Source organism: Uloborus diversus, chromosome 9 (assembly GCF_026930045.1).
Source record: "Uloborus diversus isolate 005 chromosome 9, Udiv.v.3.1, whole genome shotgun sequence".
Classification (NCBI taxonomy): domain Eukaryota; kingdom Metazoa; phylum Arthropoda; class Arachnida; order Araneae; family Uloboridae; genus Uloborus; species Uloborus diversus.
Genome location: NC_072739.1, coordinates 131,842,987 through 131,859,352, shown reverse-complemented (window position 1 = coordinate 131,859,352; position 16,366 = coordinate 131,842,987). Strand labels below are relative to the sequence as shown.

The 16,366-nt window shown below is 35.7% G+C and overlaps 1 protein-coding gene across 1 annotated transcript in view; it reads left to right on the top strand.

Moving 5' to 3' along the window:
- The first annotated feature begins 11,238 nt into the window (after positions 1-11,238).
- LOC129230500 (nose resistant to fluoxetine protein 6-like) overlaps positions 11,239-16,366 on the top strand; it is a 121,369-nt gene continuing 116,241 nt past the window's right edge. Inside the window, 1 exon segment of the mRNA XM_054864902.1 lies at positions 11,239-11,566. Coding sequence (XP_054720877.1) covers positions 11,239-11,566 — 328 coding nt within the window.

Here is a 16,366-nt window from a genome sequence, read left to right as displayed (position 1 = left end):
TGTGATAATTTGCTATGTTTTATTTGCGTCTGAATAACGCTTAAACGACTTAAATTACATAATAAGAAAATATTACACTCAAATATAGTTTAGGAAAAATATTACTCAATTAAAAAACAAAAGAGAAAAAATGATCAAACTTTATTTATTTATTCAATGCATGTGTAATACTTCTAGCTTTTTCTTTTTAAAACTTTTTACAGATAATTTTTTTGGAGAGGGAAAAGGGGTGGCATAAATTGTTGTACTAGAATAAATTGAAAGCTGTCGTTGCAAAAAAAGTTCTATGTTTCTTTTTTTTTCAAACATTATAGGATTCAAATCTTTCTTTAATTCGAGCGAGATGCTATATCAAACTTAAACTCAGTTTACCTTAAAAACAGTAAATGGATAGTAAACTTGATATTTAACTGATATCTGCCATAAAAGGGAAGATCAAATGATTTTATGTTACGCTTAACCTATGACCACTTTACACCCCACCTTACTTATGTCGTTCTAAAATATTATATAAAATGATTCCAGCTTTGCTGTTTATGCAGACGTGTTCTAGAGATATGCGGGAAGCTGCTTGTGCAATCACTCTGCTAAAAAATTTTTTAAGCAAAATTTTGCAAAGAAGATAAAAGAAGTGTTCAGATTTTAAAATGTTTCATGTGAAAAAAAAAAAGACGAAATAAAATACTGCCAGTTTCAAAATTTTGAATTCAGAATATAGTTCTTAATTGTTAAAATCTGAAATAAAGAATGTACCCCCCATTCTTTCATTTATTTCGAATGCATAGCTCTTTATTTGATTTATGACCCCTTGACCACTTCCCCAGCAGACGCTATGCATTGCTTATGAGGCTTTGCGGTTGTCATTGATGTCCTGACCAGGACTATTGAGTCGGAGTCTGACTGGTTTTTGGTAAAGGAGTCGGAGTTAGGAGTCGAGGCTCATTTCAAAAGCCGGAGTCGGAGTTCGTTATTTTCCTCTAGAGTCGGTAATTCTGCCAGTGCGTGCGGAGTCGGAGTTGGAGTTGAACTGATTTTGGGTACAAAAGCCGAAGGTTTAAAATTTCAAGATTCGAAGTCGGAGTTGGTCATTTTTCTTTAGAGTCGATAATTCTTTTAGTGCGTGCGGAGTCGGAGTCAGGAGTCGAAGGTTTAAAATTTCAAGAGTCGGTAATTCTGCCAAGTTTTGCGGAAACGGAGTTGAACAGATTTTGGGGTAAAAGAGTCGGAGTCGAAGACTCTAAAACTGACAAATCTGAATTTTGGAGCCGGATTCGGTCATTTTTCCTTCGGCTACGCCACTAGCGTATTACTTTTAAATTACTGTATTAAATTCGGTGCCCATGTATGAAGTAGTCCAAACTCAGTTCTAATATTTGAAAGATGCAGGAAAATGTTCCGGATCCTGTCCGATACACCGAGACTTAACGCCATTGAAATATCCCATTGCATGTGATATTTCCAGTGATTGGAAGTAGCGCGCTACAAGTAGTGACGCTACTGTAGTAGCTACATTTTTTAGTAGTTTGTAGTGTAGCGCACTACTTTAAAAAAAAAGTAGAGTAGCAAGTAGTTCTCTACAAAAAAAAAAGTAGTTTGTAGTGATTTCTGAAAACTACTTTTGAATAAAGTTTCAAAAAAAAAAAAAAAAAAAAAAAAAAAAAAAAAAAAAAAAACGCGTTTTTAAACGAATCTGACAGGTGCAAGTCTTACGCGAGTAAAACTTGCACCAATCAGATTCGTAAGACTGAAAAATATAAGCTGACCTCTGATATATTATTTTGACGCCACGCGTTCTATCTGTTTGACGCCATTAGTTTGTTTGGCATAGAAACTTACACATTTTCCCAATATTCGCCTTGAATAGAGCATGGCTTAGAAAGAAAGAAACGAAGTTTTTCCCTTTCATGCAAACTTTGCCCCTTAAGCAAAATGCTTTCAGTATCAATTCCATTTGCACATACAGCCGGATCTGAACTTACGCGAGGGATGCGTTTCAAACTTAAGATAAACAGCCAGCTTTGTGAAATTATGTTTCATCAACTTCATATATAGAACGAAAATAATGCGGAGCGACGATTTGTACGTTAACAATCTGATGTTTCGACTAGTACGGTGCGAGGAATTTTGGCTTTCAGTGATGCTGAAAGGAAATTCCATTCACGAAACTAATATTTAGTACCCAAGAAAGAAGGTGATATAAGCCCTGCGCTTCCGCTCCGAAAATTTTCGTGTTGCGGGTGAGAAATTCGCGTCAGCTGCAAAATTCGTTTCTCGAGTAAAACTCGCTATATAGACATTTCGCGTTTGTCGAATTGCATTGTAGCCCGAGACCACTGTTGTTAAAAATTGTACATTGGAGTAAATAAGCATTTTTAGTTATGTTTCATGTTTCGGATAATTAGTAGTACCGTTTGGGATATTTTCCCTATTTCTTTATTTTTCTTTTTTGCCGATTAAATGTTGATATATTAACATATTAAAAGTCAATTATTAATTGTTGTGAGTTTTTGAGATTATTCGGTAAAATTGAAAAATGATTTTATTTCATTTTATCAGGGGCGTAAGAAAAGAGATGGTGTCCAGGTTCGGAACCCTAGCTTGAATCTCAAAAGCAATTAATTCCTATGAAATATAAGTTCCTTTAAAATCAACTCATATAATGAAAATTAAAGTTTTTCTCTTTCGTTTAAAAGATGCTTTTCATCAACTAAATCAATTTTATGTTTATGTATGTCTATACAGGGTGGTCCCGAATTCATGGTACAAACTTTAATGGTAGGTACAGGACATTGTAACAAGGATTTATTGTATAGGAATGTATAGTCGCAAGTGACGTGGTTAGGCGTAAACAAGGGAAATAACGGCCGAAAGGAAAAACAAAGATTTTATTGAAATCGTTGTTGACAAGTGTCATGTTAGCAGTAAGTGTTCAAAATTGCGTCCACCATTAGCGATACATGCTTGACAGCGTCGGTGCAGCGATTGGCGTACACGTTCAAAGATGCCTGGTATTTCACGCACACCTGCAGCAGCTACAAATATGCGAGCGACGAGATCCTCATTTGAGTCAACTGGAGTCTCATAAACAAGACTCTTTAGATGTCCCCATAAAAAGTAATCGAGGATCGAGAAATCGGGAGATCGGGGTGGTCAAGGGACTGGTCCACCATACCCAATCCATCTAGCACCAAACGTGGCATTCAGGTAATTCCGTACATCAATGCTGAAGTTTGCTGGCGCCCCATCGTGCTGAAACCACATGCGGTTACGAATGGCGATCGGAACATCATGCAGCAGTTGTGGTAACACTTCTTGCAGAAAAATAAGATAGCTTCCGCCACTGAGTCGCGTGAGTACTGAGTATGGGCCAATCAAAAGTCGTTCACAATACCAGCCCACACATTAATACTGAAACGTTGTTGAAACGCATGTGGATTATCGGTTGCCCACACATGGGAATTGTGCGCATTAAAGACACCCTCGCGTGAAAATGTCGCTTCATCTGTAAATAGCACATGACCTACAAAATCCGGCTGCAACGCACATTGCTGCAACACCCACTGGCAGAAGTTCACGCGAAGAGGATAATCTGCCGGATTCAATGCTTGTACTTTCTGAAAATGGAAGGGGTGTAAGCGATTTTCCTTTAACACTCTGCATACAGTCTGATGACTCACACCTACGTCACGCGCAACAGTTCTTGTGCTTGACTCGGGTCTATCAGCCACGATGTTCAAGATGCTTTCTTCCAGCCTTGGAGTGCGTACAGCTCTTAATCGACCAGCGTCATGTCCGTTGACGTCGAACGCACCTGTTTCACAAAGTTGACGATGTAACCGTTAAAAAATTCTATGATCCGGCATTCGTCGATTAGGATACTCCGCGCGATACATTCGTAACGCAGCTCTGGCGTTACCATTTGCACGGCCGTACATGTAATGCATGTCTGCTTTTTCTGCATACGTAAAGTCACCCATTGTCTACGGCAGCGCAATTGTGAATGGCGCTTTTCCCTACTGCGATGCATCATGTTCAACGGCGGCTAGAGATCTACTGCCCTCTACCGGCAGTGATACCAACCGATCACTCCATTTCTCTTTCCTTTTATTTCCCCTGTTTACGCCTTACCGCGTCTCTTGCGACTATACATTCCTATACAATAAATCCTTGTTACAATGTCCTCTACCTACCATTAAAGTTTGTACCATGAATTCGGGACCACCCTGTATAAAATTTAAATCGAATTAAGACTGGATTTATCTTAATTTCAAGTAACCGAGTTACACTTCTTGAATGAAATACTATTTACTGTCGGGAAATGATTAAAAATTTGAAGGTTGAATTCCTACCACTTTTAAATCCTTTCGTGCAGGGAATATTCGTGCAAATGGTAAAAAATGTTTGGATTGACGAATCGTTTCAGTAAAGGCAAGGAAGAATATATAATTTATAGCAATACATTTGATCCTCCTTTTTGCGCGGGGGTTACGTTCCACGGAAATGCCGCGTAAATCGAAACCGCGTAAATTGAGACTTAATAGTAGTGTTAAAATAGGGTTAGGTTCCGTAGATAAAAAAATACTTCATTCCAGTGATGACTAATTATATAATAAGTTTAATGTGTACTTATATCGATTATTATGCACGATATGCATAAAGAAAACATAAACTAATTTCGTGTTCTGTTTATAATGAAGAGCTGACTATGATAGTCTTTTGGCAGTCATTAAGAATTTTTCTCTGTAATTCTTTGCAGAGCATTAACGCATACGTGATCACTTGCGTCATTTCCATGATAGAATCTTCTTTCACTAAAAAATCAGAACGTCATTTCTATTGTCTAGGAAAGGCACAAAATTTTAAAGGTGAACATACTTGGTTATGCGTCACCGAAGTCGGTATCCTCGTTGGTTTTATTATCACTCCTAAAAGCTCTTCTTCCAGTAAGTTCTGAACTGTGTGAGTTTAATAACTTTACTTCTGGAAAGAGCTCTGGGATCAATTGAAAAAAAGGTCTTCAGTGGCCCAAGCTCGATTATTAGCACGCCAAAATGCAGTTTATTACGTGCAATCTGCAATCTTTAGGAGTTAGGATTTTGAAAGAGGGGAAATTTTTATCTGTTTGCATTGCCGAAACCGCGTAAAACCGAAACTCATCCGCGTAAAATAAAATAAAGGTGTCAAATCTTAAACCGCGTATAATCGAAACCGCGTAAAATAAACCCGTGTAAAACGAGGGTCTTCTGTATTCCATGTTCAAATGAGCCAATATATCAATCTGAAATTTTTTTAAATTTTTTGATTCAATCCTCAAACGGTGTGTATGTTTATGTTATTTATTTATTTATTTTTTAAAAAAGTAGCGAAGTAGCGACTACATTTCAAAAGTAGTTTGTAGTTGCTACATTTTGGAAAAAGTAGTTGTAGTTAATTACATTTGTGCTAAAGTAGTTGTAGTTGTAGTTCGCTACAAAAAAAATGTAGTTTTTCCAACCACTGGATATTTCAATGGCATATACAGCACAACCTCGTTCATCTGGACCATCTGGTGCCAAAGGCACACTGGATAAGCGAAAATCCGGATCATATGGGTAATAAACAAAACACATTCTTAAATAAATATACTTTTCTTTTATTACAGCACTAGCTTTGCCCGTAGTTGAAAATTAAAGGGTCATTTGGTTCGCATGTATATTTACAAATAATCGATGATGAATGATTATTTGTAAATAATCATTCATCATGAATGATTGAATTTCCGCCATGAATTTCTCGCCAATTTGTTATGTTCATTTGCTCGCCCATGTTATGGCAATTTGCTCGCACATATTATGATAATTTACTTGTCCACGTTATGATAATTTGCTCGGTAAAACGTTATTAAAATTGGAATAGAAAAAGAACAAAGTCGAATTTTCGAAAAATCGCTTAGAGGTGCATACCCCCATAGTACAAACTAATTTCGTGCCAAATTTCATGAAAATGTGCCGAACGGTCTAGGCACTATGCGCGTCACAGACATCCAGACAGAGATCCAGACTTTCAGCTTTATTATTTGTAAAGAATAACAATGCTTTGTAACAGAATTGTATAGGATTGTTTGTCGCAAACACTTACAATTATAGTTCAGATATAGTGGTGACGGACTAGCGCTCCAAACACACCATGTTGTTTATTAGATGACTATAATTTATTGTACGACCTGTGCTTGAGTTGTATAGTTAATGAAAATAAAAAGCGAATTTTTGGTCCCACTTATGGTTTCGTTCTTGCTATCACGACTTAACGGCTTTTCACGTGTTGGCCGTCCATCTCGTCCATCCCGTTTTTTGGACGCGACGAATTGCCGACCAAAACAGAGTAGCATTCACATTGGCTCCCAAAAGTGTTCGTACACCTACGACTTTCAATGAAATAGGCCCCTACGCATTGGTTAGAATTAATATTTCGGAATAGGTATTTATTTATCAGATCTATGATCTATTTTTAACAAAACTACACGAAAATTTTTAATAAAACATTTAAACTTAATTTTTAAAAAATCAAAAACCAAAAAGTGCCGGAAATTTTATTTCACAAAAGTCTTTGTACACTTTAAAAAATATCTATATATTATTGAATAATTTAACTTTTTACTACCGTTATTATTTAGTAGAATGTCATGCAGTATCAACAACAGCTTTTAAACGTCTGGGAATAGATTTCATTGTTCTTTCTTTCTTTTTTTATGCAATTTCTGAATAAGTGTTCAACCGCACTTCGAGTCTTACTGTTTCTAGTTCGCTTTTGGTTTCAATGGTGTATTTTCGTAATCTAGCCACCAGATATCTCCAAATATGTTCCATTAACTTTAAATCTGGCGATTGAGGAGATATTTCTAAGTTTAAGGACAATTTTTGAGGCACCAAACTCAAACGTGTACTTTTTATCATTATTTTGATAAAAAACAAAGTTGTTTCCGATTGCCAACTTTTGGGCTAATAGTTTAAAATTGTTTTCTGAAATATTTAAATGAACAGCATGATTCATTATTTCATCAAAAAATTCCAAATTTCCAAGTCCTGATGCTGTTATGCACCCTCACAGAAAAACATCTTCACCGTCCTGATTAACTGATCCAGCTAAGTTCTTAAGATTAAATTCCTCATTTTTTCTTCTGTCGACAATTATACAACAAAACAATTCAACCCAAAATATTGAACTTATTTTCATCTATAAGTAAGACGTTGTTCCAAAACGTTTTGAGCTTATTTATCATTGATTTTACGACGGAAAGCGTAAGTTTACTGTTTTTCGTACGAACACGAAAATTTCTGCGGGAAGAGGTCCCTTTTAATCCAGTTAATCAGAGAACTTAGCGGACAATTTTAGGTGAAAACTAAACGTAAAATGTTTCATTCGATTATGCAGAAACTTTTTCAGCGCTCAAATGTGTATTTTTGATAATTTTTTTAGCTGTAAACCTCCGATCACGCTTTGTTAACTTTTCCAGTTGACCTTTTCTTACCTTGTTTTCGACCCCATTCTTGTCTTTAAAGCATTTTATCAAGCACTTTACTATAGAATTTTATAAATTAACTAATTTAGAGACATTTGAAACCAATTTATGGCTACTGTGAGGGAAAAAAAAATCTAATTTCGAATCGTGTTTGTTGTTTTCTACGCATATTTGCCATTTTAAAATAATAAGCAGAATATTAGGGAATAAATAAACAAAAAATTAAAGGCAAATGACTTTACAATGCTATTACAATGCAAAAATAATAAAAAAAACCACATATGATAATTTTAATCATGAATTTATTCGAAAATATTTCAATGTACGATGACTTTTGTGGCGTCTTTTTCCTCTGTCTTATCGTTTTTTGACAAATTTCAAAAATAAAATTTGGCAATATTTTGAAAAAAACTACTGGGTTTTATTCAGAATGGCGTAGGAATGGTGTGAAAAAAAAAAAAAAAAAAAAAAAAGACTTCATATTCGAATTCAGTTTTGCGTTATTTTGGTTTTACTACAAAATTTCAATGTGTACGAACACTTTTGGGAGCCACTGTACGTACATCAATCACGTGATTGAATTCACCCACTAGAGAGAAGAGCGCGCTGCTTGGCGGAAACCAATGAAATTTTGTTCTACTTTTGACGGCCGTCAGATATCAAGGTTCTTCTGATCGAAACCGGTCCCGTCCAAGATGGCTTGCTGTCATGGCAACCAGCAAAGAAAAGCTGTTTCGGTTGGAAAAAATCGGTGCGGACGTGACAGACGGCCGATAAGTGAACAGCCCCTGTTATATCACGCTAGTTAGGAGACATTAAAAACAGTCATTCCTTTAAACGTCAAGTAACTGATATGTGCATCTAAAATTCATCCTGCCTATTCCTATTTTAAGCTGAGTTTCTGAGCAAAAACAGTAAGAGAAAATTATCGTCTCAAATGCTTAGAAAACAAAATAAAAATATCTAAAATTTTTCAAATGTTTTTTTGGTGAAATACGAATTCAAATCATTATTTCTTGGTATGTAGCGAGCTCAAAATGTAATACGTTCCTGTTTCAGTATTGGCTGAAAAGGGAAGAAAAGAATATTCCTGGGCAATAGAATGAGTGTACTACTTAAGTAGTTTCACTTTAAGCTAAGTTTTATTTTAGATATTTTTTCTTTAGAAAGACGAAAAGTGCGATACATCCAAATACGTGATAAAATGAGGGATTACTGTATTACTTAAGTGAGTTTTTTTTTAACTCAAAGAATTTGAACTGGATAAACCGTAAATAGGGATTTCCGGGAACTGGATAAACAAGTTCTGCTGTGTCTCGAAAGCGGAAAGTTGCAAAGAATTAGACCCCCACCATCAAATAAATCTCCTCGCAACTCCAACAAACTATAGGGGGCACTGCAGTCACCGTCTAATGGCGGATGAAAAAGGTAAAACAAACGCACGCTGTAGCGTAGAAAACGCTAATAAGCCTAGTAATTTTTGTTTGTATGCATGATTTTTTTGCTTTATTCTTTTTAAATTAATTTTTAAAGTCTTGTGGATATTCTGGCCACGTAGAAAGAAATGAGAATTCAAGAAGCATTACTAAACGTCAGAAATTAATACAAATTACGTAGTTCGTAGTTCTAAGCAGCCATTTCCACGATGTTGAATTCGATATTTATCAATTCTTGATGGAACTACATTTTCATTGTGGCCATAAGACTGACAAGAACAACATTAAATGCTAGATAATTTAACTATATGACATTTGTAGCCGAGTTATTTTTCACAATTCTGTTTCATATGTTTCTAATATCTGAATTATGATTTAATTCTGTCATGCTATGCAAATCATCAACAAAATTCTCACGCATATATAATGGTAGTTTTCCTTTTTATTGATCATCCATTATTTCTTTAAACTTATCGAATTCTGTAATCTTTTGACCATTTTAATCCACTAATGATAAAAAATAAAAATGGTTTAACTGACATGCAAAATCTCGCCAAGTGTTTTTTTGCTCGCACAATACTAAAACTATAACCCTAAACAAATTTTTAGCGGAACTCTTCAGCTCATTATGTAAGCAATAATGTTCGCGATGAAAATTCTCAGCTTTTGTTTTTGACATTCTAAACGTTCTTTCTCGGTTAAACATTTTTCATTTCGTTCTACGATAATAGATTCAAGAAAATATTTTGCATACTGTCCATTCTAACTTAATGCTGCAGTAAAATAAGGTTAGTTAAATCAATTATTTTTAAACTAGGCGGAGATGTAAGCCCTAATTCTTCTGCTAATGTTATTAAATCCTTCTTTCCAGCTTAAGATTTAAAAAAGGAGAAAAAAAATTAATTTGAATTTTGACATCTTGAATTCAAATTATGTTTTTCGCAATCACGAGTGTGTGTATGTAGGCGTGTGTGTTTGTGTGTGGGGGGTATGTGTGTTTGTGTGTAGGGGGTATGTGTATGTGTGTGCAGGCATGAATGTGTGGGTAGTTGTGTGTATGTGTTTGTGGATGTGTGTGTAGGTGTATGTGTGTGTGTGTTTGCGTGCATGTGTGTGTAGTTGTGTATGTATGCACGTGTGTGTAGGACATGGATGCAACCTGGAGACGGCTTTCGCTATAGGTGCAGCATCGTGAGGACCCGATCGACGGTGATGGTGTGGAGGGTGGCGGTGGGAAAATAAAATGATGGGACATCAAAACAGTCAAGTGAGAACAATAAGCAATCATGATTGCTCAAAAAAAAAAAAACATATTCTTACAAATTTACACAAAACAGTAAAAAAATTTACCTGGTATAACGTTATCCCCTTTTCAAAAAAAAAAAAGAAAAAGAAAAAAACCTTCGAACAGACGGGCATTTTTTTTTTTCTCATGCAAATGCGAAGTTTGTTAATCCTGAGTTTTCTTGTGCTTACGCTTTCGTCATTTACGACAGTCAACTTGTTTTTAGAAGAAAATAATGAAAACTAACATTATTTTTAAGAGCTCGAGAATGCCATTAAGGAACGAAACAATGTCTGTTGCTGAAAGCAATCTAAGACACATCGAATGCGTTAATAAATACTCTTAAACAAACTGGCTATGTTTATCAGCAGACACACGTGGAACGCAATGTTTTACCTTTTTCATTAATTTTGTAAATCACCGCAAGGTAGCGTATTGGAGAACTGGAGTTGCGAATAAGAACCGTGTTGCAATTTAATTTCTGGCAAAACAATTTTATACCGTTCCCTCGTTAGCAAATTTTGCCGGTGAATAAATCGCATTAAATTGAAACAAAAGTTGAAGCAAGAGATTTAAATATTGTTCTATTTTGTTTTGGGAAGAGTTCTTATCTAGGCGATGGCATCTTCATTTCAGTTCGGGTTTGTTTAGTAACGCGCCACAGGCGACTTTCGCATAAAACTGCGTGCACATTCAGTTTCGTGTTCTGGGGGCATACACCGAGATATAATCAGCAACGGAACCTACATATCTAATTCTAATAAGGAAAAAACAGACCACGCGAACCGGTGCAAAAACTCAATTCGAAAAACGAGCGAGAAAGAATCGTCTGCAATTAGTTTCTCTTTCAGGTCGTCTTCCGCCATCCGAGTGGCTGAGTCGGATCACGTGGCTCGCTGACGCAACCGGAGAAGTGGAGCAGGCGCGATTTAATGGCTGTACAAAAAGAAGCGGCGTTCTTTTCTTGACAATAAGGCGCGATTTTTGGACGACTCTTATGAGAGGTAATCTTCAGAAATATGCCCGCCGCTTGGAAAGTGCTCTTCGCCGCCTTTTGCCTCATCTCAACGGCGGTGGCCGTTCGGGACAGAAGGCAAAATGGCGAAGATTCGAATGAGAATTCTGTGGGGGACAAACCGTGGGAAAATCCCGACCACCCGGACTATATTGCTGCAAGTTGGAATTATACAGACCATAAACTGGCAGAGACTGTGGAGCAAATGATGAAGAGGTTAATGCCGACTGTCATCAGAAGCAGTTCCAGCGTCGAACTGTCCGGCCCGTGCATGGCGGCGCTGTTCAAAATGATGCTTGGAATCCGGCAAGGAAAACTCTGGGCAAATAGAAGTATGTAATAAAAAAATAATTTAGACCATATACAAATTTCATAAAACACATGAACGTTTACCCAAACATTTAAAAAAATTATTAATTTCTCCTCATTTAAAAATTTGTTCTAAACGAGAAAATAACACTAATATAAATGATATTTACTCATATGGGGATAAATAATATCTTACAGTACAATACACAGAGTTAAAAAATTGCGGTATCGAATGCTAAATATTGCAGTATTAATGAAGCACAAATGAATATTTGTACTTACTTGAAATTGCATTATTTAACTTTCTTTCCATACAAAAAAGGTAAATATTGTTACTTTATTTGAATTGATTGTGCCTGAGTAATTTTTGTCATTTATGAACTTCTATTACTTTTATAATTAATTTCAAAATTAAGAATTTTCCTTCACTTTATAATTTGTTTTAAAAGAGAAAACAAGGTTTGAGTTCAATAACACTAATACAAATGATATTTACTTACATCACAAATAATATTTTACAAAACAATCCACAGTATTATAAACTACGTTAGCTAATACTGATTATTGCAGTATTAATAAAGCACAAATGACGAATATTTGTACTTTCTTGAAATTGCAAAATTTAAGTTTCTTCCCATTCAAAAGAGTTAACATTTACTCTTTCATTTGGATTGAATGTGCCTATGCAGTTTGTCGTTTATGAATTTCTATTACTTAATTTATTAAAGTATTGAAAACTTTTTGTGATAACTTCACAAAGAGCTAATTAAAAGTGGATGCTGAGAATACTAACACTTGCTTTGAATGCTTATAACATTATTTTTCAGTGGTAAAAATTTCCCATCCATCCAGAATAGTTTAAAATTCATTTCTGAAAACCATTTTGCCCTATAAAAAAGACTTTATTTTTTAAAATCTTCTACTTTGTGCTATCTGTAATGTATCTCTTTATACAGTCGAGTCCCGATTTACGCGAGGGATGAGTTCCAAAACTCCTCGCGTAAGTCGAAATTTCGCGTTGTAGAAAAATGTACGTATTCAATTTTTTTTTAAGAAACATATCGAATTCTTCTAGATATTGTTAAGCATCCCTTAAACTGTTTTAAAGCATTACTAAGCTATACATTACAATTTCTTACATAAAGAACTGAATTTTTACTGTTTTAAAAAAATAAAAAAGCCGTTTTATTTAACATAAAATACTTAAAAATGCACAGAATGAATGATCAATGGAAGAGAAAGACATAAAATAAAACAACACGGCACAGTATGTAGTAATAAGTGATTTCTGCACTAAAAAACTAAAAAGGAAAATGTATAAGCCCAGTAGTTTAGAATGTATTAAGTACTACTGAATAACTACACCGTTGAAATAGTTTTATAACCGTATACAGATAAGACAATTCATAAATTCAAAAGCAGAATAGAAGGATCAACAGTTGGGGCTCATTCAAATGTTACGGGGTTCCTTGAATCAGAAAGAAATGGGCCCCGCCTGTTGATCCTTCTATTCTGCTTTTGAATTTATGAATTGTCTTATCTATGTACGGTTATAAAACTATTTCAACGGTGTAGTTATTCAGTAGTACTTAATACATTCTAAACTACTGGGCTTATACATTTTCCTTTTTAGTTTTTTTTTTGGTTTTTACGCAATCGGGTTTTTGTTTTTATTTAATAATTTTTTATTTTACACTTTTTAGTTAACTTTCATTGACTTAGTTATTATGATTATAAGACGGTACATTTCGCAACCTTGTCATTTCATCGAGAGAGTTTGCTTGTATCGTGAGGTTTATTAAGTAATTTGCAGTGGTCTAAACTACTGATAATTAGTCCCTCTAGGGATCTAACTCGGCTTAAAGCTACATGTGTTTGACCATCGGCAAAAATGCGCGAACTTAAGTCAACCAGAGCACAGCTATATAAACAGCCTGTATAACTCATAATGACGCGCAATCGGAAACTTCCCCCTCCCCCCCCCCAATCAAATCTTTCTCGCAAAACTAAAAAAGCCTGTCAAGAAAGTACATGTCGCGAAACTCTGTCCCTTGAATAAAAGCAAAAACAATTGCAGCATGTTAGAGATGAAAATCGAATTAGTAGACTTTCTTTCTATTGGTGCTTATTGCACGGGTTTATTTTGATGAGGACTACAATCTGAGTGTCTTGCCTTCGTTACGCATGATATATTTTTTATTACAGTACATAATACATATAAAGAACACATGAAAGAATTTACATCAGAAAGAGGGGAAAATACATCCAGAGCGAGGGTGTCTTGACCTACCGCCTCAAGTGGGAGAAGAAATCGCTTAGACCACTCGGCCATTGAGACCCCAATTAGTAGACTTAGTAAACAAAAAAATTCAGGCAGCGAAAACTACCTGCATTTGTCACACGCAGGTAGCGTGCGACACAGTGTGCAACACCCAACTTGCGCCGATCCCGAACTGACAAAATGGCAACCGGTTTTTGAAATGGTACTTTTGATTACTGTCATGTGTTTAGTGACACTCCCAAGTGACACTCCCAACAAATCGATTGACGTAAGAATTACCAAAATTGGCCAAGGCGTTTAGCCTGTAGAACGCCACATAGAAACGGACATACATACATACATACATAGACTGATAAACACATTACCCTCCTTTGCTTCGCGCACGCGCAGTCGGGTAAAAAGAATAATTAAAAATAAGCGTTGGGAAAATAAAAGTTTTTCATCGCTGTTTTTTTTTTTTTGCTTATTCAATCAATTTCAGTGACTAAAAGAACTTTTGACTGAAGGAAACAACTCCATTGGGGCAGTTTGTGACAAGGGGGAGGGAGGCGGTAATAAGAAATGCGGTATCACACATTTTGTGTGAAAAAAAAGGGTTAATAAAAATAGCTTGACGTGTAAAAAAAGAGGTGGGGGGGGGGATGGGGAAGTTTGACATTTTTTGAGTGTTGTGGGTGGGGGTCAAAAAAAGTTGAATAAAAATGTCACATCATTTATGGACCACCCCATTGGCGACGGTTGCAGTTTCGCGAGTGGGCAGGAAAACATGATTTCTTTAAAGGTGCATATTTTATCAAAAATGCATACTTTTTCAATATTTTTTATAATGATTTTCTTGTTAAAACTTCTTTTTTTTTGTTTCCTTGTTAACTTTTCTGCGAGTTTTGTAACATTTACTGGAAAACTTTAAACACCATTTTTGAGAAAAATGCTTATATATCTACTTAAACATACATTATGTTTTTGCTTTCTTCTATATCTAATTTGTAGAAGAAAATACTGATTACGTGTAAATTTTCGAATTTTGAAGGATTTGATCGTTTTGAAATGTGCTGATTCCATTTCCATCATTTTGGAAAAATGTATGCGTGTCTGTATGAGCGTGACCGTTTTTTCCCCTTTGTGATCGCTCCATAGTAAACATACTGCATGAAATGAAACGAAATTTGATACACATATTATGTAACCCTTTGTGAATTTGTGCCCATTAGTTTTTGGCGCGAATTCTTCCAGAGGCGGGGGCTGAGGGTGGAGCAATCGAACGTTTCTCCAGTCATGCGTGAGTACTATTCCTTAAGAAGTAACTGGCGGAATCAAACAAAATTTGGTCTATTTGTTGCCCCTATTAGGAACAGGGGGTGATGCAGTTTTGGTGCCAATAGCACAAAAAGGGGTTTGAGCAATCGAACGTTTTTATTCGATTCTTGTAACTGCTATATCTCAAGGGATCGTGAACGAAATCAAATAAAAATTGATCGACAGGTAGCCCTTAGACAGAGGGTACAAGAACTGATTCTATTTTGGCGTCAATAGCTCAAAAGGGGGTGGTGCAATCAAACGTTCTTCATTGTTCATTGTGAGTGCTAAATCTCAAGAGGCAATGCTACGTTTTGGATAAAATTTGGAATGAATTTGAACCTGCACAAAAACAGGTGTTTTAGTTTAATTTTGGCCCCAATTGCTCCAAGGCTGCGGGGGGGGGGGGGATTTTTGCCATGCTATGTGCGATTAAAAACTGCTTTATTAATGCAACAATAAGAAAGATAAATCGTAATAGATTGTAGTCTGCGCGGTTTTAATTGTTGGGAAATAATCGGATAAATCAGTTTGTCTCCAGTTTCCCCGACAAATTTCCTCCCCCCTTTATTATATCAAAAAGTAGGATTAAAACTGAAAAACGGGGGGAGGGGAGGGGGAATGAAATGTCGGCGAAACTGGGGAGACACCATAGAGTAAAGAAATTACATAGAGAGGTCCCGCTATACTAAGAAATTGAAGCCGGAAGTTGCACCGCTGTATCCCAAGATCCTTAGCTTCTTGCTAAATACCTTGAGATACATTTTGATTTAAAACATTCCATTACTGAATCTCAATTGGTAGTTAATTTAAACTTAGATATTGTTGCAAGTATATGAAGCATGCTTTTGAAAGTGCATTACAACATAAATTAAAATGTTAACCAATCCGCCAGCTACTTTATTTGGTTGCTTTCATAACCCCGCCCATAATTGCATCGCTGTATCCCATAATCCCCCTATAATTCCGGCTTCAATTTCATCTCCTTTTTACCATAGACGGGATAAAGACGGGACATAGACGGGAAATATACATAGACGGACTCTCTATGTATATTTCTTTACTCTATGGGAGACACCGAAAAATCTTAATGATTTAAAAATTTTATCTGTTGCCATCTTCTGTTTGTTACCAAATAAAATATTTGTAATTAATTTAAGCAAGGCTTTTAAAATAATTTTCAATGTTCGCTCTTTGCTTTGCTTTTGCAAGGATATTTCGATAAGTCGGAAATTGGGAAGAGCGT